This window comes from Manihot esculenta, chromosome 2 (genome assembly GCF_001659605.2).
Source record: "Manihot esculenta cultivar AM560-2 chromosome 2, M.esculenta_v8, whole genome shotgun sequence".
Classification (NCBI taxonomy): Eukaryota; Viridiplantae; Streptophyta; class Magnoliopsida; order Malpighiales; family Euphorbiaceae; genus Manihot; species Manihot esculenta.
Window position 1 is genome coordinate 33,979,727 of NC_035162.2, and position 26,957 is coordinate 34,006,683.

A 26,957-nucleotide genomic window follows, 5' to 3' on the forward strand; every position below is an offset into this window, starting at 1 on the left:
ACCGCTGGATTTATTCACCCCGGTCTAGAGCCAGGCCCATGACAATAGCCCATTATTTAGAGGTCCCCAAGTCACTCGTGCAAACTGGGTCCTGTTCGCTCAGCCTCGCGACCAGGCTTTATCTGAATTTCTTAACCAGACCGGTCCAACCCTCACGGTCCATCGAGTGGATCCTCTCTGGGCTCAGTTTTAACCTTATCTCCCGACTCGGCTCGAAACCAGGAAGGAGTTCAGCCCATTCGCCTCTGGGTCCATCCGCATATGCGCCCGGGGGGAATCAGAGGCCGTTACGCATGAGGCAGGGATCTGATATTCTCGTACGTCCGAATCAACATGGCAAGGACAGGTGGCCCAATGACAGACCGTTTGTTATATGTCACTAGTGGACAAAAGAAAACAGATAAAAAGGAGGATTGCCTTCCTCTAAGGGGGCTTTTTCTAAGTTTACAGAACCATTGTAAAACCCTATTTTTCTGGATCCTAAACGATCACTTGGGAATTGAAGTGGCACAGTCTAAACTAGGTATTGCAATTTCTCAACGCAAATATGCTTTGGATATATTGAAAGAAACAGGTGTGTTAGACTGTAGACATGTGGACACTCCCATGGATCCAAATGTTAAGCTTGTTCCTGAACAGGGGGAGTCACTTAAAGATCCTGCTAGATATAGAAGATTAGTCGGCAAGCTTAATTATCTCACTATCACACAACCAGTTATTTCCTTTGCTATAAGTGTGGTTAGTCAATTTCTTCAAGCTCCATACAGTAGTCACTGGGATGCAGTCATTCATATTCTTTGATATAACAAAGGAGCTACAGGACAGGGTATACTCTATGAGGACAAGGGTCACTCACAAATTGTTGGCTATTCTGATGTAGATTGGGCAGGTTCCCCTTCAGATAGACGATCTACTTCAGGATATTGTATTATGATTGGAGGGAATCTCATATCCTGGAAAAGTAAAAAACAGAGTGTGGTTACAAGATTAAGTGCAGAAGTGGAATATCGAGCTATAGCTTTAGCAACATGCGAACTCATCTGGTTGAAACAACTCCTTCAGGAATTGAAATATAGCAACACTGGCCAAATGAAGTTGATATGTGATAATCAAGCTGCCTTTCATATTGCATCAACTCCATTTTTCATGAGAGGACGAAGCATATAGAGGTGGATTGCTATTTTATTAGACAAAAGATTGAGTCCGGATGCATTTCTACTAGCTTTGTCAACTCAAATGATCAGCTAGCTGATGTTTTCACAAAATCACTTCGAGGACCACGAATCAAGTATATTTGTAACAAGCTTGGAGCATATGATATGTACGCTATAGCTTGAAGAGGAGTGTTGAGATTATTTCTGTAAATAGCCTAGATTTGTAGTGATAATTAGGGATATAATTGTGTCATATGATTGAAATATGATTAGACTATAATTAAAAAATTAATTTATTATATGTACTCTTGTAAGTATTATATATACCCCAATTGGCTTAAGGGGAATAATCAAGTATTTTCTCTCAAATCTTTTGCTTTTTTTTTTTCATTAAAGGTTTCGGATTACACTAAATCTTTTGATGCTAGAATGTCAACATGGATTTACTGCACATTTATTGGTGGAATCTAGTTACTTAAAGATAAAAAAATAAAAATAAATAAATAAAAGAGCAATATGTAACAGCAAAATCAAGTGCTAAAGTGTAGAGCTATGGCATAGGGCTTCTATGAACTGTTACAGTTGCGGACGTTGATGGAAGAGTTTGAAATTGCCAAAAACAAATTGTCTATCCTTGCTCTATGACAACAAGGCTGCTACTAAGGTCATCCACAATCCAATTTAATATGATGAAACCAATCGTATAAAGATTGACCGAGGCTTCATAAATGGCTCATTAACCATCTCTTATATGCCTTTGAAGGAGCAATTGGCAAATGTGTTTACAAAGGGAATGGTTACTTGTTAGCAGGCCTTTGATTATATACAAATGGTTCACTCATGGAAAGAAGAAAGGGATGCAAGACAGCCAAATCAGCAAGATCAATGACAGTTGAGATGCTACTACCATGAACTTAGTGCTGAAACAATCACGTTACTGCCATATTCTTTATGTTTTAATTCAATGGCCAAGAAGACTTGTTGGGCCAGTCAAATCACTATGAACATTTTTTTTTTGTCATCAACAAACGACAAAAGACAAAAAATGAGTTTGGCTTCATTCCGTTTGGAGGAAAATGCTCAATTATGGTTCATTCAATTGTTGAATGACTATCTAGATCTAACATGGGATGATTTTAAGCAATAATGGCACATGCGCTCTAGTCCACCCATTCGCAGCAAATTAAGATAATTGGTAAAACTTAAACAAATAGGGACCGTAGCAGATTACCAAACTCTATTTGAATCTCTCTCTTCTAAGGCTGGGTCTCTCACCCAAACACAAAATATTCAACTTTAGCTAGTGCCTTACAAGAGTACATCGCCATGGAAGTAGAATTGCACCATCCAATGGACCTTGCCACTACTATGAGCATGTCTCGCTTGTACGAAAGCAAGCATTTATCTGCTAGAACCACCATTCTACCAATGCAAAATAGACGACCTCCTAATCCACCTTCATCACTTCCAATGTAGTCACCATCACGAGCAGTGAGGCGCCTTTCCCTAGCTGACATGGAAGAACGATGTCAACGGGGGCTCTATTTCAATTGTGATGAGCCATTCATTCGTGGGCATAAAAAATTATTTTGACTCGATTTAGTAGAAGATGATAAGAAACCCGTAGATCCAAAAACACTAGGAGAGCTTAATCCCTCGCCATAAATCTTTTTGAATGCCATCACTGAAATTCAAACACCACGAACAATAAAGCTTAAAGGGACCTGTACGTAAAGAAGGTATTTGTTTTGATTGATTCTGGTAGTACCCATAACTTCGTCGATTCACATCTTCTTCACCAATTGAAGGTTGAAATTGATAGAAGGGATGGGTTAAGGGTGATGGTAGCCAATGCAGAAACACTCAGTAGCCCTGGTACATGCCGAAATGTATTTTTACACTTGTCTCTTTTTTTTTTCTACTGACCTTTTTATTTTGCCCCTAAGTGGATTTGATATTATTTTGGGGATCAATTAGCTTAAAACAATGGGACCGATCCTCTAGATTTTTCTCATATGAAGATGATCTTTTCTAAGTAAGGAAGACAGGTTGAACTCCAAGGCATTCAGTCCCCTGAACCGGAACAACCAAAGGCCATCTACTTTCTCCAAGATCAGAATGTTCAATTACAAAAATTGTTGGCTGAGTATGCAAGCCTCTTTTTAGAACCAGTTACACTTCCACCTTTTAGATGTTGTGATCATTGAATCCAATTGGAGCCAAATATCGCTATCCGCATGCACAAAAGGAAGAGATTGAAAAGCAGCGTGCTGCCATGTTACAATAAGGGATCATCCAACCCCCATTCTCTTCTCCAGCAATTTTGGTTCCCAAATTAGACGGCTCATGGCGGCTCTGTTTCAACTATCGGGAACACAATTATAGGACGATCAAAGATAAATTTTCAATACATGTGATTGATGAATTGTTAGAAGAATTTGGGAGGAGCTAGATTTTTTACGAAGTTGTATTTATGGTATGGGTATCACCAGATACGTATGTTTTCACCTGACATTGCCAAGACTGCCTTCCACACGCATCACGGCCACGTTGAGTTTTTGGTCTTGCCATTGGGTCTCACAAATGCTCCTTCAACTTTTCCATCACTAATGAATGAGGTATTTAGCTCCTACTTGAGAAAGTTTATCCAAGTATTTTTTTGACTTGTCTTTAGCAGCATGTGGATTGAACACCTACAACATCTGTGGATATTATTTCAACTTCTTACTACACATCACTTGTTTCTCAAACTATCAAAGTGCTCATTTGCTGAACCTCAAATCACCTACCTATGTCATGTAATTACATCAAAAGGAGTCCAAGTTGATAGATCCAAGATTGTTGCAACGTTGGATTGGCCACAACCAAACACCATTCGTGATCTTTGTGGTTTTCTAGGACTCACAAGCTATTATCGTAAGTTTGTTTCTAATTATGGCATCATTGCTACCCCTCTCACAGTTATGTTAAAGAAAAACTTGTTTCAATGTATGGATGCATCTCTTCATGCTTTTAACGCATTAAAACAGGCCATGACTACCACTACGATGTTGGTTCTTCCTGATTTTGAGCAATTATTTGTGATTGAGTGTGATGCATCAGATTCAGGTGTCGGGGCAGTCCTTCAACATAACAAACCTGTGGCTTACTTCAATCAAGCCATGGCAGTACGGCACCGCAGAATTCCCACTTATGAAAAAGAATTAATCAGTTGTGTCAAAGCAATTAAACATTGGAAGTGTTATTTATGGGGGCACAAGTTTTTAGTTTGCATAGATCACTATAGTTTGAAATTTTTATTGGAATAAAAGGTATTATCCTCTACTCAAGAACATTGGGTTAGCAAACTGATGGGTTTTCCTTTTTCGTGGAATACAGACCTGGTAGGCATAATACAGTAGCTAATTCTCTTTCCCGCCGCGATGAGGATACTTCCTTCTTGATGGCAATCTCTATGCTCCAACCTAGCTTGTTTGATACAATCAGGAGTGAATAACAACAATCCCCGACAATCAACAACTGTTGCAGGCAATTAATGAAGGTATAACAGCCCCACAATGGAGTTTTAAATAAGGCTTTCTCTTTTACAAGAATAGAGTTTTTCTGCCAGAGAATTCACCTTCCATTCATATGGTTCTCACTACCTTGCACAATCTCGGCGCATCACTCGTGATTTTCATTGGTCTGGAATTAAAAGTCAGTTGAAGGACTTTGTTAGAGCATGCAATATTTGCCAACGCTACAAAGTATAAACATTACAACTAGCTGGCCTTCTTCAACCTTTACATGTTCCATCTCAAATTTGGAGAGATATTGCTTTAGATTTTGTTGAAGGCTTGCCCACGTCTCGAGGAAAAAATGCCATATTGGTGGTAGTGGATCGATTTTCAAAATTTGCTCAAGCTCTTGCACACCCATACATAAAGTGTTGCTTGCCTCTTTTTTTATTATGTGTTTAAATTGTATGAGTTGCCAAAACTAATGATTAGCAGTCGGGATGTCACCTTCACAAGTGCATTTTGGACGAAATTGTTCTGTTTAGTTCTGTTTATCATCCTCAAACAGATGGGAAAACAGAGATTGTCAATCGTACAATAAAGATGTACCTCTGATGCTTCACAAGTGAATAGCCTACCAAATGGATGGATTAGTTAGCATGGGCAGAATATTGTTACAATACAAGTTACCATTCATTCTTGAAAACCACTCCTTTTGAAGTTATTTAGGGTCGGTCACCCCCTCGCCTATTGTCTTTATTGTCCAGAGACTCCAACATATATGCAGTTGATATTGCTCTTCAACACCGTGATGTCATTCTATCTTCTTTAAAGCAAAATCTCATAACCACACAGCACAAAATGAAAGCTCAATAAGATGTCCATCATCGTGATGTTCAATTCAGTGAAGGTGATCAAGTTCTTTTACAATTGCAACCTTACTGCCAACATTCTTTGAGTGCTCGGTGAAATCAAAAGCTCAGTTCCAAAATTTTTGGGTCATTTACCATCGTCAAACGCATTGGTCCCTTGGCTTACCAATTAAATTTGCCATCCGAATCACACCTCCATCCAGTATTTCATGTGTCCAAACTTAAGAAATACTTTGAAGGCCAATCTGCTAGTACCTTGCCACTGCCACATGATGTTCCGGAGCCCCTTCCAAAGCAACCATTAGCCATTCTAGGTTGTGAAATCAGGTCATTTAGAAGTTCTTGTCCATTGGCAACACTCTTCACTGGGGTATGCTTCGTTGGAAAATGCCTCTCAATTACAATGGCAATTCCCTAATCTTGTTCTTGCAGACAAGCACATGGAGCAAGGGGGAGTAATGTTATCTGGCTCTTTGATTATATACAAACAGTTCACTCATAAAAAGAAGAAAAGGATGCAAGACAACTAGGTCAGCAAGATCAACAACAGTTGAGATGCTACCGTCATGAACCTAGTGCTACCGTCATGAACCTAGTGCTGCAATAATCATGTTACTGCCATGTTCTCCATATTTTAATAATTAGTCATCATGTAAACCGTGGTGTTAGCGATGTCTTTCAAATTATTTGAATTCCACAATTGTAGGAGAGTGATCCTCCATGTTACAACCAGGTCAGCAAGATCAATGACTCAGCCAAATCAATGACAATTGAGATACTACTGCCATAAACTGAGTGCTGCAATAATCATGTTACTGCCATGTTCTCCGTGTTTTAATTGTTACTCATGACATAAATAGTGGTGTTAGCAGTATCTTTCAATTATTTAAATTCCACAATTGTAGGAAAGTGATCCTCTATGTTTTCCCCATTTGTAGGAGATGGTTATTCCATTGTATATCTAAGTTCAGCAGACCAATAAAGAAGACATGAATAAAATTTTCCAAAAAAGTATCTGAGTACTGAACTCAAGAGATTTTTAAATTCTCTCTAACGAATTTATATTTATTTCACAATAGATAGAAAGAAGAAATCACCAATCCACCTTCCTCCACAGATTCCACACCTCTACCCCAAAGATCCATAACCAGATCCATTGCAAGAAATCCTATCAGTACTATAATATTCCACACATTCCACACTTTGATTTGCAAGTTTAACATGTGTAATATCCATAAACCGACTTTGAGAAAAAGTATGGGAATCCCATAATTGAATGAATTCCATGATAAATGCAATACATGGTTCAGAGAATAATCAGTGAATTCCTATTTCAATTCGCTTCCTATTATATCTAGTTTCCTATTCTACTTTTGTATATAAAGAGGAGCTCTTGTATATATCTCTAAAATTATGATGAATACAAAAATTAGATTCTCCCAAAACAAAAATGCGTTCCACAATTTCATTTGGAGAAAAAAAATTAAAAAATTTAAGAAAAAAAAATCTGAAGTTCATCAAGCCTTCGTACACAAACCATTGGATTTTAGATTCAGATAGGATATAATGTTGAGGTTTGGATTGGGATTTTCGTCCTTCAGTTGAACTCTAATCTTAAGCTGTCCAATCTTCATCGCTTTCATCGGTATCCGGAGACTGCATGACAATAAAATGAAGAAAACCAACAGGTCAATTATATAAATACTACTGCAGGGCATCTTCAATATTATCGGAACGTCATCACCATAATGTAATAACAATGGTTGAGGCTTACTTCCAACACACGCGCACAAATGCAGGGAAATTATGACAATTCTTCAAAAGCCAAATGATTAAGAAAATTCAAATATTCATGTACAATTCAACTAAGCCCAAATAATTTCGTTTTCTAAATTTAATCAAAATTTGACATTAGTTTAAATTTTAGTAATTGGTCATTTGTACTGGTTTTTTCATAGACACATTATTTTAATGAAAATTACAGAGCTCATTGATTATATATATTTCCTAATCACCATGCCCGTGTTAACAATTTCATGTACTTTTACCTATTAAATATAACTTGATTGCTACAATTGAAAAAAATGCAAAAGTTGATTAACCCGATAATTTAAATGTTTTAGCTAAATAAAATTGTGAGAAAAAGTCTGAATCCGGCTTCAAATAAAAGTTATGATATTATACTGATGGTATCACTCTACAATATAAAAGTTAATGGAGCATAGTTCTTGTCAAACCTGTGTTGAGCTTGAGAATTCTTCAATATCGTCATCTTCAACCTACAAGTTGATTCAACGTTAATTGCTTGTTGGTAGAACAATAGGAAAATAATAATAATAATTTTACTATTATTGATTAACATGTAAACAATAAATAAATAAATAAACCACAGATGAACCAAGAAGACAATTTCAAGTTCTCAACCAACCACAAAGCTACTTTATCTAACCAATTCAAATTGCTAATATAGACAGAATAAGCAATTTGTCACGTATTATAGGAAGAAATATAGGCCGAATAAAAGAGAGAATAGAAGTGTCAAGAACGTTGTTATAACTAATTGATGACTCAGCTGTTTTTGTTATGACAGCTAGTAGACTTACATAATAGCAGTGATACTCACATGTAAAGGCATTGAGAATTATCAATACAATTACAGCCTATTTCTCTCATTTCTCTTCTCTATTCTCTTCCCAAACACTAATTCTATTCCATTTCCGTAATTTCTCTTATTGTTAGTCTTGCTCAAATAATTGGTGTTAGAGCACGTGAATACTCAGAAATACTGGTACGAATCGCTGAGTTGGAAGAACAAGTGCGAATGTTGCAGGAATCGACAAAAAATGGAGAGGAATTCAAGGAGGAGGTGAGGAAGAATTCCCAGACTAATACAGTACTGGACGATTTGTGAGCCTTAATGATCAAACATGTGGCTGGAAAGGGCAAGGAAACCGTAAGTTCTAGTGAAGGAGGAAGCAGATCAGAAAATAGAATTCTCCGATCATATTCTATGGACAGTAAGGGAATGCTCTGGAATCAAAAAGAGAATTAGCCCATGCCAGCTAAGGATAAAGGCATCTTAGGTACTCTTCCTAATTCCTTTTGCTATAATAAAATGACTCAAATGCTGCCCAAGATTGAGTTAGTCTCTTTTGAAGGGAAGGAACCAAGAGCTTGGCTAAGAAAGTGTGTGAAATATTTTAAGATATACAGAGTTCCTGCGGAACAGAAAGTACCATTAGCTAGCCTATTCCTAATAGATAAGGCTGATGCTAGGTTCCATAACTGGAATAGGAGCGGAGAACACAATTGGGAAGAATTTGAGAGAGGGATTTGCAATAGATTTGGAGATGAGGGATTAGATGATATAGTATAGGGGTTTATGAAGTTGAGGCAAGAGAATAATGTGGAAGAATATCAAGAGGAGTTTGAGGACATGAGAATAAGAATGGAGAGGGTAATGCCTGAATTAGGAGAGTCGTATTTTCTCTCTGGATTTATTGGGGGACTTAAAAAATGAAATTAGATTGATGGTAAAGACGATGAAACTTGTTTCTCTTGCTCAAGCAGTGGAAATAGTAAGTTTACAGGAGCAATTAGTAGATAAAAATAAACTCAAAGGCAATACTAGTTCCTTTAAACCTTTTAAACCCTCAAATATTAGCCAAACAGCCCAAGTAAACCGTGCAAACACTTACTCCAAGCCATACCAAACATACCAGTATTCTTCAAGACCACCAAACATTGACCAGAAGAGTAACTCTAACCCTACTGCTACTAAACAGTCAGTTAGCAGTAATTCTTCTACCTCACATCCAAACGTTACAAACCCAACCCCTAAGACCTTAAAACTACCTGCCAAACACCAATCCAAACCTTGTTTCAGGTGTGGAGATAAATACTTTTCACCTTAAACCTACCTGCCAAACACCAATCCAAACCTTGTTTCAGGTATGGAGATAAATATTTTTCAGGACACCAGTGCAAAACCAAAACACTGCTATTTGCAGAGAAGAAAAAGAGAAGGGATTGAGGAGTGGTATGAGGTGAAGGGTGTTGAAGTAGAAGAGGATGCAGGAGATGCTACATTATCTGTGCATGCCTTGGAAGGAGTCATGGGATCGATACTATCAGGATATTGGGAATTCACAAAAACAGACAACTGGTTATTTTGGTGGGTAGTGGGAGCACTACTAGTTTCCTTGACAAAAGGATATCTCAGAAGTTAAAGTTGGGGTTAGTAGAAATACCTCACACTGCCATTACAATAGCAGATGGAAGGAAATTGAGATGTAATTATATATGTCTTGAGTTTAAGTGGAAGATACAAGGGATAGAGTTCCAGTTTAATTTGAAAATATTGGAGCTAGGAGGCTTTGACATGATCTTGGGAGTTGATTGGCTTAAGGTTCATAACCCTGTTTTGTTCGATTTTGAAACCTCATCCATTACAATTACTAGTCAGCAGAAGCCCATGTTGTTGAAAGGGATCGGAGACGTAGCATTACAATCTGGATTAAGGTGCTCTAAAAATCTCTTGCAAAGAAAGGGGGTGGACTTCCAGACCCCTATTTTCTGTATTTGGCAAACTGAGGAGCAGTTAATGGCTGATGTCCTAGCTACTGTTACCATTGCAGCCGTAGAAGATAGAGAATTACAACAACTGTTGCAATAGAACCATAAAATTTTTGAGGAACCCCAAGGCCTGCCTCCTATAAGAAGCCATAACCATGTTATTCCCCTCCATTCCAATGCCCAACTAGTAAATATCAGACCTTATAGATACCCTCAAAAACCAAAATAGAGAAACTAGTAACTGACATGCTTGCAGCCTCTATCATCCAGCCCAGCAATAGCCCATATTCTTCCCCAGTTTTGTCCGTCAAAAAGAAGGATGGGACATGGAGATTTTGTGTGGATTATCGAAAATTGAATGAAGTGACTATTAAGGATAAATTTCCTGTACCTATGATAGATGATCTATTGGATGAATTGAGAGAAGCTAAGGCATTTTCCAAGATCGATTTGAAGGCTGGATATCATCAAATCAGGATGCTGGACTAGGATGTTCGTAAAACTACATTTAAGACTCATCATGGTCACTTTAAATTCAAAGTAATGCCTTTTGGGCTGACTAATGCACCTGTCACCTTTCAGGCCTTAATGAATCACCTATTTTAGTTTTATCTCAGAAAGTTTGCTCTAGTATTCTTTGATGATATTTTGGTGTATAGTAGGACTATGGAGGAACAATTACAGCACCTGCAAGTAGTGTTTCAAATCCTGCTAGAATAGCAACTCTTTGCTAAGTTATCTAAATGTTTCTTTTAGCCATTACATTTGCAGTCAGCAAATGGAGGCATTACTTGGAGCAAGGGCAGTTTTTTATCAAAACGGATCATGAAAGCATAAAATACATGCTTGAGCAAAGATTGCACACCAATTTGCAGCAAAAGGGTATCTTTAAATTGTTGGGTCTAGACTACAAGATCCTATACAGAAAGGGAGTTGAAAACAAAGTTGCAAATTCCCTTTCTGGGAGGTTATCAAAGGAAAGATGACCAGCAGTTATTTGGACTTCATTCAGTAGTGGTACCTACTTGGATGCAATATTTGGCTATTAGTTATGAAGGGGATCCCAAGTTAGAGGAATTGATTAGTAGTTATCAGTAGATCCAGCTGCTGTCAAAAATTATCAATTCAAGAATGGAATTCTCTTTTACAAGGGCAGAATGTTGGTCAGCACTTCCACCACATTGAGGCAGAATCTCTTAGATTCTTATCACAACTCTCCAATTGGAGGACATTCTGGTATTCATGCTACCTATCTTAAACTGAAGAGGTATTTTTATTGGCTTAGGATGTTAAAAGATATCATAGTATAGATCAAGGAATGTGAAGTGTGTGCCAGATGCAAAGGAAAAAACTGTGCTTATCCAAGCTTATTACAACCTTTATTCATTCCTTCTCATGCTTGGCAAGAGGTTTCCATGGATTTCATTGAAGGGCTTTTTAAGTCAAAAGGGAAGAACACTATACTAGTAGTGGTTTGCAGACTCACTAAAGTAGCACATTTTCTGCCCTTATCTCATCCTTATTCCGCAATCACAGTGGCTCATCTCTTCATAGACAATATCTACAAACTCCACGGCATTCCTCAAGTAATTATTTCTGATCGACATAAAATTTTCACCTACTTGTTTTGGTAGGAATTATTTAAATGCTTGGGAGTTAAATTAGCCTTCAGTCAGCATATAATCCCCAATATGATGGCCAAACTAAGAGAGTCAATCAATATTTAGAGAATTATCTCAGATTGGACTCACTGGCTTCCTCATGGCAAAGTGGTGGTACAACTCTTCACCTCATAGTGCCCTCAAAATGTCTCCTTTCCGAGCACTATATGGTTACTCCCCTCCTAATTTTCCTATTCAGTTGCCTAATGAAATCGTTGTTGAGGTAGTGGATCAATTTTTACAAGAAAGGCAGCTACTCTCTCAACTTCTTAAGGAGAACTTAGAAAAGGCTCAAAACAGAATGAAACAACAAACTGACAAAAAGAGGACAGAAAGAGAATTTTCCGTGGGGAATTTAGTGTACTTGAAGCTGCAACCTTATAGACAGACATCCTTGGCTTTAAGACACTCTCTGAAACTGTCTGCTAAGTACTATGGACCCTATAAGATCACTGCCAAGATTGGGAAGGTAGCATACAGATTGGAACTACCTACATGTTTTTCTATTCACCCTGTTTTTCATATCTCTAAGCTCAAAAAGAAGGTGAAAGATAAGGTGAGTGTCACTACAGATTTGCCAAAGCTACAGGACAACCAAGCAATTGTTGTCCCTGAATCAATTTTGCAGACCAGGTTCATCATGAGGAGAACAGAACAGGTGGAACAGGTTCTCATTAAATGGTATAATTTACCTATGGAAGATGCTACTTGGGAAAATAGGACATTTATTACTGCTCAATTTCTTCGACTCCCTTTCTTAGGGTCAAGAAAGTTCTAATGCAGGGGTATTGTCATGTATTATAGGAAGAAATATAGGCTGAATAAGAGAGCAAAAAGAAGTGTCTGGAATATTGTTATAACTAATTGATGACTCAGCTGTTTCTGTTATGACAGCTGGTAGACTTATATAATAGCAGGATACTAACATGTAAAGGCATTGAGAATTATCAATACAATTACAACCTATTTCTCTCATTTCTCTTCTCTATAATGTTGTTATAACTAATTGATGACTCCGTTGTTTCTGTTATGACAACTGGTACACGTATATAATAGCAGGGATACTCACATGTAAAGGCATTGAAAATTATCAATACAATTACAGCCTATTTATCTCATTTCTCTTCTCTATTCTCTTCCCAAACACTCTTTTCCTTCTCTAATTCTATTCCATTTCCGTAATTTCTCTTACTGTTAGAGTCTTGCTCTAACACAATTGTCTAGTAAAATATTGAAACAATGCTAATTGAAGCCATAGGCCAATTGGAGGGGGAAAAAAGTAATATCTCAGTTGAAAAAGAAATTAGAAGAAAGGAATATGGCATTCATTTGCACATTTGACTAAAGTAAAGAACTTGAAATGTATTTGCATGTCTTAGAACTCTAAAAAACTCTTCACCAATAATCTGCCTAGGAGTCTACTCGCTACTCATAAAATTAAGCGTTTCCAAGAGCTAGGGAAATTTAAGTAGAGTCCCTTCGGTTTCTTCATTCCACACAACTAAACACCAATTCATATTCTCCTATAACGTTATAAGTCACAGGAAAAGCAACCATTTCTTCAAGTTTCCATCATCATGTTCAGTTAGTAATGGATTTCCATGGGAATAAGAGACCATTGATTCTATCAATATAACAAAGATATAAACAATAAGTAAAATTACAAAGAGGAGTTCAAAGGGCAAGGGCTATTCACATTGCCCCAATGCACGGCCCAAAAAAAAAAAATGGAGCAGGCGTTATAAAGTTAAATGGCAACAAGTGATTCAAAGAATAAATTGTGCCACATTTTGAAGCTCAAAGGGGTTTTCTCCTTCTGTTCACAATTCGTATCTCACCATATCATTTATCTGTGTTTTTGTAAAAAATGTCACTGCACCCACAAGGAAAAATAACAAAAGCAATGGGACAAAACTAGTACACTTGGAATAACCTTTGTCGAAGAGGCAAAGTTTGCCCAGCACCGCTTATCATTAACCAGCATGAACATTTCCACCTGGGATTCCCAGGAGCCCAAGTATATAGATACAAAATGCAGAGTAATAAAAAAAAGAAAAACTAAATAGTTACTCCTATAAAATTGTTTCTTCTCTTTTCTTGAGCACCTAAAACATAGAACAATACAACTTGGAATCTCGGACATTATGACCAGAGAAAAATTATTAAAAATATAGGAAAAGCCACCAGTAATTCTTATTGCAGTATCATAAGCACCAAATTTCTTAAAATATACAGGTTGGTACCTCATATACTTTCATCTTTGCCTCCGTTACTGTCCCTGCAGTCACATTAAAATCAATTTTTAGCAAACTAGATGTAGCTGTACACCTATTTTGGAATCTAAACCTACCAGAAATATGCATGTGGGAGTAAACATATATGTTCATGAAGACAGATTACAATTCAAACCTTCTTGATATATATATTTCCAACATATATATTACAGGAACCAAAAAAGTGCAGAAAGATTAGCAAATGGGACTCGAACAGTATTTATGTAAATTCAGATTATAATACTGATATTATCAAATGATGACTTTTGAAGGTCAGTTCTTTCTCATTTTCCATATGCCCCGACCAGGAGACATATGTTATGGATGCCTTCAAGGGAAAGAGGTACCAGCGCAATAGAAATACTTCACTAAGCTAAACATGTGATCTGGTTATCACTAAATTTGGATGGATGCATCAGATGTACAAATAACAGCTTTTCGCACCCACTACAAACATTTTGAATTTTTAGTCATGCCTTTGGCTTTACTATCGCTCCTGCTACTTTTCAGGCACTCATGAATGAAGTTTTTCAACCATATTTATGCAAATTTGTGTTCGTCTTCTTTGACAGTATTTTAATTTTTAGCAGCTCATGGGAGGACCATCCCAGTCGCTTTCGATTGGTTTTCACCTTGTTACATGCCCACCATCTTTTTCTGAAACGATCCAAATGTTCCTTTGGTGCATCAAAAGTGACTTATCTCGGCCACATTATTATTGGAGATGGAGTGTATGTCAATGACAGTAAAGTTGCTGCAGTAACTGATTGCCCGATAGCAACCACTGCCAAGGCTCTCCGCAGATTTCTTAGATTGGCCGGATACTAGAGGAAGTTTATTAAAGATTATAGGCTCATTGTTGTGCCTCTCACCTCTTTGTTGAAAAAGAATAATTTTCGTTGGACCGATGAAGATTCAGCTCCCTTCTGCCAATTAAAGGCTGCCCTTGCCTCAGCCCCTGTTTTGCAACTTCCGAATTTTGACCTAGAATTTGTGGTGGAATGTGATGCATCTGGAGGAGGGAATAGGATTGGTGCTGTTCTTCAACAACAAGGCCATCCTATTGCTTTTTTTTTAGTCGGAAGCTGGCATACCGACATTTAAAATTGGCAACCTATGAAACGGAATTAATTGGCTTGACTAAAGCAATTCAACACTGGCATCCATATCTATGGGGTAGAGTTTTCGTCATCAAAACTGATCATTTTAGTTTAAAATTTTTGCTGGAACAATGCGTAACTACCTCTCCCCAACAACATTAGATTAGCAAGCTCCTTGGATTTAATTTCCGAGTGGAATATAAGGTTGGCACTTTAAACAAAATGGTTGATGCATTGTCTCGGCGAGATGAAGTTGATGCCACCTTGATGGCCATTTCACAACCGACACTACTATTTGACGCCATCAAAACTGAACATGCATCCAATCAAGCTCTTATTAAGTTACAACAGCAGATAGAACATAGCAAGCTTGGGAAAGATTAGCCGGTAAGCGATGGCATTATTTTCTTTCGCAACAAAATTTATTTAATGCCCACTTCTCTATTACTTCCTTCTATTATCATTGCGATTCATGAGAGCACTCATGAAGGCACTCAGAAAATGTTGCAAAGGCTCCGCAATGATTTTTTCAACAACATAAGGCATACTTTCTGCTGGTTTGTTACAGCCGCTACAATTTCCAACTCAAATTTAGGCTGACATTTCTATAGATTTTATTGAAGGACTTTCCAAAGTACATGGCAAATCTATTCTGTTTGTGGTGGTGGATCGTTTTTTAAAATACGCACACTTCATTCCCCTCTCACATCCTTATACAACTGTAAGTGTTGCACATGCTTTCTTTCAACATATTTTTTGTTTACATGGGTTGCTGAAATCGATTGTCAGTGACAGACACCATTTTTACTAGCACCTTCTAGAAAGAATTGTTTCACCTGAGTGGTATAAAATTAGCTTTCTCTTCTGCTTATCATCCCCAATCAGATAGGCAAACCGAAGTAATTAATCGTACTGTTGAAATGTATCTCAAGTGTTTTGTAGGTGACAAACCGAAGAGTTAAATTCAATGGATTCCATGGACAGAATATTGGTATAATATGCCTTTTCACTCAGCCCTCAAATCCACCCCTTTTTGAATAGTATATCGCCGAGATTCTCCTCGTTTACTATCCTATGCAGCATGGAGTGCGCAGGTAGCAGCTCTAGATCAGGCATTGCATGAACGTGATCTAGTTCTGAAGGATATTCGGGTTAAATTAGAACAAGCACAAGCCTGAATGAAAACTTATAATGATAAAGGACATCGTGATTGATGTAATTATATTTAATAGAATCTATGATCTTCATTTTAAGTGTTTTAGTATTGAATTCATCTTGTTTTATTGTTTTATCTATTTATTTTGTTCTATTTTGTCAAATTTCCCTTTATCAGGAACTTTAGAATACTTAGGAGATCTACTTTTCAAAGGAAAACCAAGCTGGAAATAGAGAAAATATAGTACCCAACAACCCCATATAATACAACGGGCGTACCCATGTAATTAGAGCACCCCGTGTAACCAAGAAACACACATCACATCAACTCAGACGGTTACACAAGTCCATTGGGATTTAAACAGGTTAGACCCATGCAATTGAGAGTGACCCATGTAATGCTGAAAGAAAGAATCAAGAGAGCTCAGAAGGTTGCATGGGTCTACTGGGAATTATATGGGGTCAACCCATGCGATCAAGCAACCCATGTGCATTTACACAAGTTAGTCAATTTACACATATTCAAACCCATATAATATGTTTCGTGCAAGACCTATCTCCTTTTTCTTTAAGTAATTGGTTTGTTTAGATCATCAATGGACTCAAGGGCTAGAGATGACTCACCAGACGGAGAAAAGGAAGATTCATGACACTGTGTAGGCTGCACAATAGCTTTTTTCTGATTCTGTTTTGTCTCTTCTTAAGTATCTCTTAAATCTAGTTTATCCAAATGCCCAATTATATCTCTCTAATCAACAATAGTCTCTCCCGAGTTAAAGTCTCTAGAGTTACAGAACTAGAAATCTCTAGAGTCACAGAACTAGGACTTCTCTCTCATTGCTCTCCTCGGAACGTAACATTCATATTGATAAAATATTTTCTAGGTGGGGGATGGTAACACTTGTAACCTTTCTGGTGGGAGAGTACTTAACAAACACACATTTAAGAGCCCTTAAATCTAGTTTCCCAGCTGTCTTAGAATGAACAAAACACGTGTACCCAAACATTCTTTGTGAAACAGTATAAGTATTATTTCCTTATAGCACCTCTAAAGGACTATTAAAGGTAAGAACTTTGAGGCAAATAGATTTTGGAAAGATTCATTGTGAAAAAAAAAAATCTAACTACTTTCAACAAGTATCTATTTTTACCTATTTTTACCTATTTTTCCTTTCAGCAATACCATTCTGAGCACTAGTGTAAAGATAACTAGTTTGATATAGTATCTCATTAGATTCCAGATAGGCATAAAAACGACTATCCATGTACTTTGTGCCATTATCATTTCTCAAAATTTTTATCTTAGCATTAAATTGAGTACAAATCATCTTGTAAAATGATTGAAAGCAAGAAAACGCTTCACTTTTTATCTTTATCAAAAAAACCCAAGTCATGCGAGTGTAACAATTAATTAAAGTAACAAACCAACGATTACCAGATAGTGAGACAGCCTAAGTAGGTCCTTAAACATCAGAATGGATAGTCATAAAAGGAATCATACTCCTATTGTTACTTGAGGGTTAAGAGGTTCTTGTATACTTAGCATATTCACAAGCATTACAAAATAAAGAATCAAACCGAGTTTTAAAAAATAAGTCAGGATAAAGTTTTTCTAAAGCATAAAAGGATGGATGTCCCAACCGTCTATGCCACTTTATGATTTCTTAGTTGACATCTATATTTTCTCCAAAAAAGGTCTGAGATGAACTAGAATTTGGATTCCCTTCCAGTATATATAAGAAAATCATGCAATCTACCATTGTCAATTCTATTCTCGATTTGAAGATCCTGAATAACACTAATCAAAAAAAAAATTCAATTTTACAGTTAAGGAATAGAAGATTAACATGAAAATGAGGAACATGGAGAACAGATGATAACTTAATATTTAGAGTATAACCGATAGAACCAGTTTTAGAGATAGTAGTGAAAGAGCCATTGATTATTCTGATAGTATCCTTATTTAGATATGGAAGGCAATTAAAGAAGTTTTTAGAAGAGCCTATCACGTATCTATTTGCGTCAAAATCAATAATTCATGGAGCATCATTACAAAGAGACGAAATGGAAGCATCGGAATCAATAATCCATGAAGCATCATTACAAAGAAACGAAATGGAAGCATTATGAGAAGCACTTACATTACCCTCACTAGTCGCTTTCATGTCTACTATGCTCAGACTATAAAAGAGCAACAAAACAACAGTTCTAAGCAAAAGAGACTGCCCAAATAAAGAACCTGTAAAACAATCCAATAGAAGCTGCAAACACCAAAAAGACCTAACCCAACACCAAGACGACGAAAAAGTAGCAAGAAGTGGTCGGAAATAGGCCAGGAAAAACTCCGACAACGCCTAGGGAGAAAGATCCGACGGAAATAAAAGTTTTTGCACCACTATGCCAGCGCATGAGGCTCACGCGCTCGGAGATCCAGTGCTGAAAGTTGGGAACAGGCCGGCGACACTCCAATGATCCTGCTGGTGGTGGCGATGAGGCAAGAGGAGACCCTAGGTGTGGCAGTACCAATTGAGTTAAGGCTCCCTAAAATTGAAACTGACCCAAATTGAAACCCTAAAATCAGGTTTAAGACTATGATACTATGAAGAATTTTGAGAATTTTTATTATCTTTTAATTGAATTGATTTTTACAAGGTTTGGCTATTTATACACAAAGAATCAACCTAATTAGGAATATTTACAATACACCTAGTTAGGAATACTTACAATAGAAGTAGGAAATAAAATCCCTATAATATCCTCTACATCAGTCAACACTTTCCCTTAATTTAGACTTAAGATGTATTCATGGAACCTCCACTATATATATGAGGTTCTTAAGTCAATAAAGGCATCAGCTAAATTATTTACAAATCACTTGTGAGTTGAGATTCCTCCTAAAGAGTCTTGAGGTGTTAAGAGCTCCCTCCAACGAGCTCCTATTTCCATTTATTTCAATGTCATAGGTTCAGCAAGGCGATGACGTAATTAGAACAAGGGTAAGGGGACTACCGAAGAAAGTGATTACTCTGTCAATTGTCCTATGACTAGATCATTAGCTCGTGATCTTAACACATATATCTGTAGTCATGACGATATTTATAGTTGCTAGAGTCCAAAACTGGTGGGCGAGTAAAAGTTTATTGTTGTTAAAAGCACACCAGATGCAATCCTCAATACCTCTAAAGGCAAAGACAAGCGACATCACTGAAACATACACCTGCTTGCCTAGGGGCACACCTTGTACCATGCGCAAAGCACACCTCAATTATATTCCAGTCCTCAATTTATTTTTTCAACTTTTAGGCAAAATGATAATAGGAATCCAAGCATTTTTTGCACTTCTGCATCCAAATGTTAAATCATGGCACAATTATATAGAATTTTGAAATTAAGGAAATTTCATTGAAAATTTAGATCAATTAAAGAGTATATCCAATCTAATGAAGCAAGTCAAATGGGATTTTTTTTTTTCAAACTATACCTATGTGGCAAGCATGGTTTTAATAAACGGACATTACATTACGTAACAGTCATTATTTATAGGTTTTTGAGGGGTTCATTACCTGTTACCCCGTTATTTAAAGGCCTCTTGTGAGTTATATGAGTAACGACTGCTACCACCATTACATAACAATAACAGCTGTAGTTTGCTAATGGTAACGGCCATTATAATGCATTTGCCAAAAGTGACACGCTCACACTGTTATCTTCCTTTACATTTCCAAGTTTTCAGCCATTCAAAGTAATGGTTTCTATCATATGTTTCTCAAAATTATACTCAAAATTGTCTTTCTAGTTCTACAAGTCTCCCTTGCACAGCTTCTTGTCATAAAAAGCGAGTCCTTTTTCTATTTTTGCTATTTCTTTTCATTATTTGTTATTGTTATTGAAATACATTATTGATTATAAAATAACATCACATAAGCATTTAAGCTTCATTATTATTTGCTAATACTAATTATAATTCTAAACTTGGGAAAGTAAATTAAATAATAAATTTAAAACTTTTAAATTAACAGTAAGTTTAAAACATAAATCGTAAAATTAATACTTATCTTAGGTATAATACCACATTTTTTGAATAGTTAACTTGAAAATGATTGAAAAGGTATTCTGTAATTTTTTCTAATAGAAATCCATTTTTAAGAATTAAAAGATTAATTTCTTATGTTTGTAATATAGTTGGTTATCACTATCTACATAATTAGTTTGAATATAAATTAGTTAATGCTAATGATGTTTAAAGCTAATATATTTAATATATTTATTTGATGTATTTATGCTTATTATGTAGTTGTATATCTTAGTTCTACTTGTATCTACTAAAATCTACCTATTTCATGAACTTTGCAAATAATTTTAAAAAATTTGCATAACGCATGCTCGTTACCATTATGTTTAATTGCTCGTGACCGTGGCCGCAGACACAGCTATGCCCACAATTTAAAACTATGGTGACTTGATTTTTTTTATGTTCAAAAAATAAATAAATAGATAGCAATATTACAATCACAAATACCACATAGCAAAATGACAAACGTCCTCAACATCTATCATCAAATTCTATAATAAACATTCTCTAGTTTCAATGATATATGCAAAGTTATTAAAGGTGCGCCTCAGGCATGCTTCAGGTTCATGGCTCACCAAGCTCTAATCCTAATGCCTTAAGTGCCTAGCCATGCATCTTGTTCCAAGCTCAAGGCTCTAGGAAGGTGCGCCTTTACTTCCACCTTCGGCAAGTACTTCCATTGACCAAAAAACCTTCTTGACTTGACATTTGCCAATCTACCAGAATCCAGAATCCAACATTGATGACTAAAAAGTTTTAGAATCGGTATCACCAATGAATAGTGATAACCAATCACTTGTAATCTCTCTTCTCATACGTTGTTCTCAATATTCTCTTATTATCTTCTTATTTTAACTACTTTTTGTACTCCTTTATTTCTAGTTTATTGGAAATGATCCTTAAATACCATTGACAAGGATGAGGAATTTATTACGGTATTGTAATATTGCTTCTTTATTTTTCTTTCAAAAAAGACATTAACATGCTATTAAAGTAATATATTTCTTGATTATATGTCATATATGTCTAAAAAATGAAATATTAACATGCTATTTTAGGTCTTATGCTTCTTGGTCATCTAAAATTGCTTTTTCATTAATATTTTATGTTTTGCACCTCAGTTCATTCGGGCATGCACCTGCCTTGCGCCTTGGCCTCAAGACCCCTTTACGCCTTTGTGCACTTTGAGCCTTCCATAACTATGCCACATGCCTGTTTACTAATGGGTGGGGTTTGCAGTGGGTAAATTCATGCAATTTACAAGTTCGAAAATTTTGATTTAAGCAAGAATGGGAATTTATGTTTAGGAAATTGAATTAGAACTTAGTTGGAAGGAAAGAAGACAAGAAATTGGAGATTGTTGGGGCTATGAACAATAATGTGAAAGCCACAGCAGAAGGGAAGAAGGAAAAGAAGAAAGAAAAGAGGTATGAAAAACCAGGCACATGGCAAGCATAAAAAATAACCTTAGGGCAAGAAGGAAAAGAAGAAAGAAAAGATGTATGAGAAAGCAGGCACATGGCAAGCGTCAAAATTAACTACTTATTAGGTATATACAGCCGCTCTAATTATTAATCCCGGAAGGTATTTGTAGACTTCAAGAACTAATATTAGTAATCTTTGGGCATTTAGAGAAACATTTTCTACAAACGCACCTTAACAGTATGTAAAATGCCATAACCAACTCAGTAAACAATAAAATTCAGTGAAAGGAAACAAAAAATTCCCCAATTAATTCCCAAGGCCCCAACTTCTTCTTCTTCTTCTTTTCCCTTTTTGTTTTTATTTTTTTAGAGGCAAAAAAAGCAAAGTAATTAATCCAAAAATTTCATATAGAGCTTGTAGTTTCAGAAGTAACAAATTGATAAAAGGTCATGAGAGAGAGAGAGAGAGAATAACCAGATTTTTTCCCTTCAGTCACTTTCCCTCTTTTTCTAGGTCCTCCAGCCTGCAATAACAAACATTATTCAGCCAGACAACCATGTTTGTATCAAGTCCGAATCCCAAGTGGAAAATAAGCAGCTATAACTATGACTAGAAAAGATGGTTAGATCTAGAAACAGGAAATAAAGGAGTAATAAGATGTTAAGAACTCATAGATAGATCTCACCTGATCTATCTTCCTTTTCCTTCCAGCAAGCTGCACTTTCCGACCAGAAGCTGGTATACATCACAAAATTAATTTATTTTTCTGAATATTACTCTCCCTTTTTTTCTCATTGTAAGAGAAGCAATTAGTAAAGTAGAAACCTTTTGATGATGGAGATTTCCTTGAACTTCTTGGCTCATTCTGGTTATAGAAAGCAAGTATAAGACAACTGTAACTGTGTCAAGAAAAAAAATTATGCATTTAAGGAACTGATTGACGATTCTACTACAATGAACCACATTCCATATGCCCATTTAGGAGCTTAGTTATTTTAGTTTTATATAGATCAATGCTAATGATGTCTAAGAATAATCAATGTAATATCTTTATTTGATGTATTTGGTTTTTATATAGTAATACATATTATTTTTAATTATATTTGCAAACATCTATTAATTTCTTAAACTTTGCAATTTTTCAAAAATAGATTTGGTTAGCAACAGGTCCTTGCAGTTATTTTACAGCCGTTGAAGGCCCGTTTCCATTACCTACAACCACGGTAATCCAAAATTTAAAATCCATTTGTTTTCCTCCGAAGTTCCCAAATAATGGAAAATATGCATTTGCTCTTATAGTTCCCAGTGATGGAAACTGTGTCAGTTTCTCAAGACTGGAATGGAGGAACCTCCTTGAATTATGGAAAGAATTTATTTTTGAAAGAATTGGAAAGAATTAATTATTGGAAATATGGTACCTAGAAATATCAAGATGTACAAATGGATGTAAAACAATAAAAAAGAGCTGCACATATAAAGTCCACCCATGATGCTATATCATATAAGCATAATGCTAGATGCAAGCTCCGTGCATGAAAAAGGTATGCCTAAAAATGTATCTACCTTACATACAAAGAACAGCGAATTTTAGTAAATATATAAAACCAACACAAACATATTTCCATCATATTATTCCAAAATCTGCAACGAAGTGTTAGAGATTACAGAAGCAACACTTTTAACTAATAGCCTATAGGTTCCCATAACTTACCTTTTCTTCTACTTTCCGTTTATCATGCACTTTATTGAATAATGTAGATGTGGTAGCTTGAACGAGCGAACCATGATTAGCGTGTGAATCAGAATCTTTATTAGATAATGTTATGACAGCAGATTCTGGGAGCTTCTTAAACTTGGTGTCTGAAACAGCACATGCTTGAACTTTTTGGAAAACATAATTCCCTTCAATAGCACCCTCCTTGTCAAAGTCAACAATGGTGGAAGAAGTATTGGATTTTACCTATAGTTCAGAAAATTAAGCACTTGGTAAAAAGGGAGGCTTGTTAAGTCCAACCAAAAGGAGTGGGGAAAACCTTAAAATAAGATACACACCCCAATAAGGATAAAACAAATATATTTATTATTCAAATTATATAGAACTGGGATATCCCAACAGTGAAAAAAAAAAATCTGAAGTTCTTTGCCTACATTCTTTTCTTCTTCTCCTTCTTCCTTAGCTACATCAGCCACAATGCTTTCAACAGAATCATCTCCAAAGGAAGCTTCTGCAAACCTGCTTCATGACAAGGTCGGTCATGAACTTGCTACTAGAGGTAACCAGCAATTAACTAAAGGATCAAGCCAAGCAAAATTCTCAGGCAAAGTGAAAATTTTAAATAAGTAAAATATAACAGGAGAAAAGAAATAGTATGACTATTCTGGATGATCAGTTACTTTTCTCCTTCCTTTGTGAATGATGCATCTAAATAAACAAGTGTTTGCAAATTGCAAAGAGACCATAACATGTTTTAAAACAGCTGTTTTTAATTTTCTTTTGTGCATAATATCAAGTCCAAATTAGAGAACATCCCATTCACAAAAAGAACATCCCATTCACAAAATGAACACTTGTGTGGATGACTGGATTTCAGGTACGAATCATGCATACAATAGTATCCACAGGCACATTAAGGAGGCCTACAAATCATAGTTTGAAATTTCAGGCCTATGGCTATGTGATAGATGTAAAATCAAGTATGTGCTTTCAAATGTTCTGCAAGGAGACCATTTCTACGTTCCGCAAACAGCAATTCCTGAGAATTCAATGTAATGAACCATTCATAACCCTCCAGTAATTTGCATCATAATGAAAGTGGAAACCACTTTCTGAAGTATATAAATGAAATGAGGTCCACCGGTTTTGCTAGCATCTACATCTAAGCTAAGTAGAATGCAATCATGGTAGTTAAGGTAGTACTTGAAAGTTTTCCCAGCAGTTCTCCCAGAATGTCGAATTTGTGCAGTTTCCTTCATATCTTTCAAATTGTTTTTATCATCAGATAAATCATTTTCAAGCTCAGTGTCAGGGGACTCATCCTCTACATATTTAAAGCCACTTTTGTGAACAACTTGCTTATTTACAGATGCTGCTCCTGCCCCACCCTTAAAGTCATATTCATCTTCTTGTCCCTGTCTCTGATACAAATAACCAGTTATGAAAAAGTTTAGCAAAGATATGTTGAAGCTTCCAGCCACCTTTTTTATTCTGTGCACTACAATAAAAGCAAAAGAAAACAAAAAATTCAAATTAAAACCTCAAACATTTGCTTGGGAAAATCAAGTCGGGCCTCTTCCGGGTTCTCTTCTTTCCTTCCAATCCACCAAGCCTCAGAAAACACAATCTGGGAATCTCACAAAAGGATTTTTGATAAATGAATCCTACAAACTTGAATAAAAATCATCAAACAGAAATAACCACAATACAATCCAAGAAACAAACCAACCATGCTATCAAAGTAATCTTCACACAAAACATTCTTGCCTCCTCTAGAGAATTGCAACGTTAAATATCTGTTCTTCGGATAGACAATGGTCCCAAACAGCTTCATGTCACCCTTTGTAAGAAATTTAAAGTCAGTTTCTACATTTTTCCCAAGAATTTTGAGGGTGTCACAAAAATCAATGAATGAAAAACTCACCTGGGGAAAATGGAGGTAGAGAATGGGATTTCTAGTTCCCAAATCTTTGAGGTCTCCAATCTTGCCACCGGCAGCAATTGGAGCAAGTAGACCAGGAAAGGAAAAGAGGAAGCGATTCTTTCTTTGAGATTTCCTAAGAATATCTTTGCCGTGGTGTTTCAAGACGAGCTTGGATGGGTTAAGAGGTGAATTGGTCTTGGCTGGAGTCTCCGATAAGAGGTTGTTGTAGAATGCCAGCTTCTTCAGTCTCTTCCGCTCTAAGACCTCTGGCTCTGAACTTTTCTTCGACGACGAAGATGCTGCAGCTGCTGAAGCCCTCCCCATTCTTCTCTCTCTCTCTCTCTCTCTCTCTTCTCTCTACGGAGTTGTATCCCCCCCCCCTCCCCCCCTCTCTCTCTCTCTCCCTCTGTACACGACTGAAAACGCTGATGCGAGGGGAGGTTCCGGTACGGTTTCGCCAGAGACCGAAGGTTGTTTGATTTTTAGAAATGGAATTAATTTTTTAATTTTAAAAAATATATTAAAATATCTCATATCAATTATATTAATGTGTTTATTTATAAATTTTAATAAAAAATTTAGTTATTAAATATTTTTTTATTTATTTTTTTATATTTTTAAAAAAAATTTAATTAATTTTTTAATTTTATAAAAATTTTATTAATTAATCCAGCATATAGTAGATAATTTAAATTTTTTAAATATTTAATAATTAAAATTAATAAAAAATATTAATTTATAAATTTTTTAAAATATTACGAATGTTTTTATATTTTTTTGAAATTAAAAAATTAATTAGTGAAATTTTTTATAATATAAAAATTAAATAATAAAATTATTTTAAAAAATATATTTAGAATTGAATTTTAATACAGTATTTATATGATTTTAAATGAATTCTATATAGTTTCGATTCTTATTTTAATTTTTTTAATTTTAATTGTTGTACATAAAATTATAATATTTTTAGATTTATTTTAAAATACTAAATAAATAACATTAAAACAATAATAATATTGATATTAATATATAATTAAAATAATAAAAATAACAATCAACATAAAATGGAAACAAAGTATAACTAACTAGTTAAATTATTTAAATCATATAATTAATAATTTTTATTAATTAATTAAAATATACGGTTATTTATAATAAGTCAAATACATGTAATATCTTAACTTTATAAAAAAAGTATCATAGCATCCTCGACTTTCAAAACATCCCATTGCAAACTCTTCAAAATAAAATTAATAAACCTTCAAATGTATATGAACTTGTCGAGTGAATACACACGTGCTAACATATTAAAAGGTGGTAATCTAAATAATTTATTAATAGAATAAAAATAATAAATGAGCCAAATTACCTCAAATCTCTAATTTCCTAAGTTACAAAATGAACTCCTAATTGGTAGAATAATAATCTCTTGATAGGGAAAGAATCTATGGTTTTATGCATATTGAGAGTGCAATAACAAGCATTGTGGAGCATCAATTAGTGTCAGAGTGATGAATAGTAAGGAGAGTGAAGCC

At 35.6% G+C, this 26,957-nt stretch overlaps 1 protein-coding gene and 1 pseudogene across 6 annotated transcripts; one reads left to right on the forward strand and one right to left on the reverse strand.

Annotated features, from left to right (window-relative positions):
* The first annotated feature begins 319 nt into the window (after window positions 1-319).
* On the forward strand, window positions 320-1,337 carry LOC122723090 (annotated as a pseudogene).
* A 5,430-nt stretch (window positions 1,338-6,767) lies between these two features.
* On the reverse strand, window positions 6,768-25,807 carry LOC110609425 (DNA-binding protein RHL1). 6 transcript variants are annotated; one of them, XM_021748988.2, is made up of 12 exons: window positions 25,423-25,807; window positions 25,228-25,338; window positions 25,039-25,125; window positions 24,702-24,919; window positions 23,933-24,020; window positions 23,496-23,744; window positions 22,610-22,649; window positions 22,470-22,519; window positions 22,259-22,307; window positions 14,003-14,037; window positions 7,761-7,802; window positions 6,768-7,179 (listed from the first exon to the last, which is right to left on the reverse strand). In XM_021748988.2, the coding sequence occupies exons 1-12, from the start codon at window positions 25,744-25,746 to the stop codon at window positions 7,138-7,140; spliced, it is 1,335 nt and encodes a 444-aa protein (XP_021604680.1). In that variant the 5' UTR covers window positions 25,747-25,807; the 3' UTR covers window positions 6,768-7,137. The 6 variants fall into 6 exon arrangements, 4 of the variants coding, with proteins under 4 accessions (XP_021604680.1, XP_021604681.1, XP_043807873.1 ...); XM_021748989.2 differs by having other exon boundaries at window positions 23,933-24,017; window positions 25,423-25,806; XM_043951938.1 differs by lacking the exon at window positions 23,496-23,744 and having other exon boundaries at window positions 23,933-24,017.
* Between the last annotated feature and the right edge of the window lie 1,150 nt (window positions 25,808-26,957).

Coding starts and splice junctions, on each gene's coding strand:
- LOC110609425 (XM_021748988.2), bottom strand. CDS start 25,746: ATGGGGAGGGCTTCAGCAGCTGCAGCATCTTCGTCGTCGAAGAAAAGT. Junction 25,339..25,422: donor TCTACCTCCATTTTCCCCAG/GTGAGTTTTTCA, acceptor TTTCTTACAAAG/GGTGACATGAAGCTGTTTGG. Junction 14,038..22,258: donor GACTGAAGGGAAAAAATCTG/GTTATTCTCTCT, acceptor ATGTGACTGCAG/GGACAGTAACGGAGGCAAAG.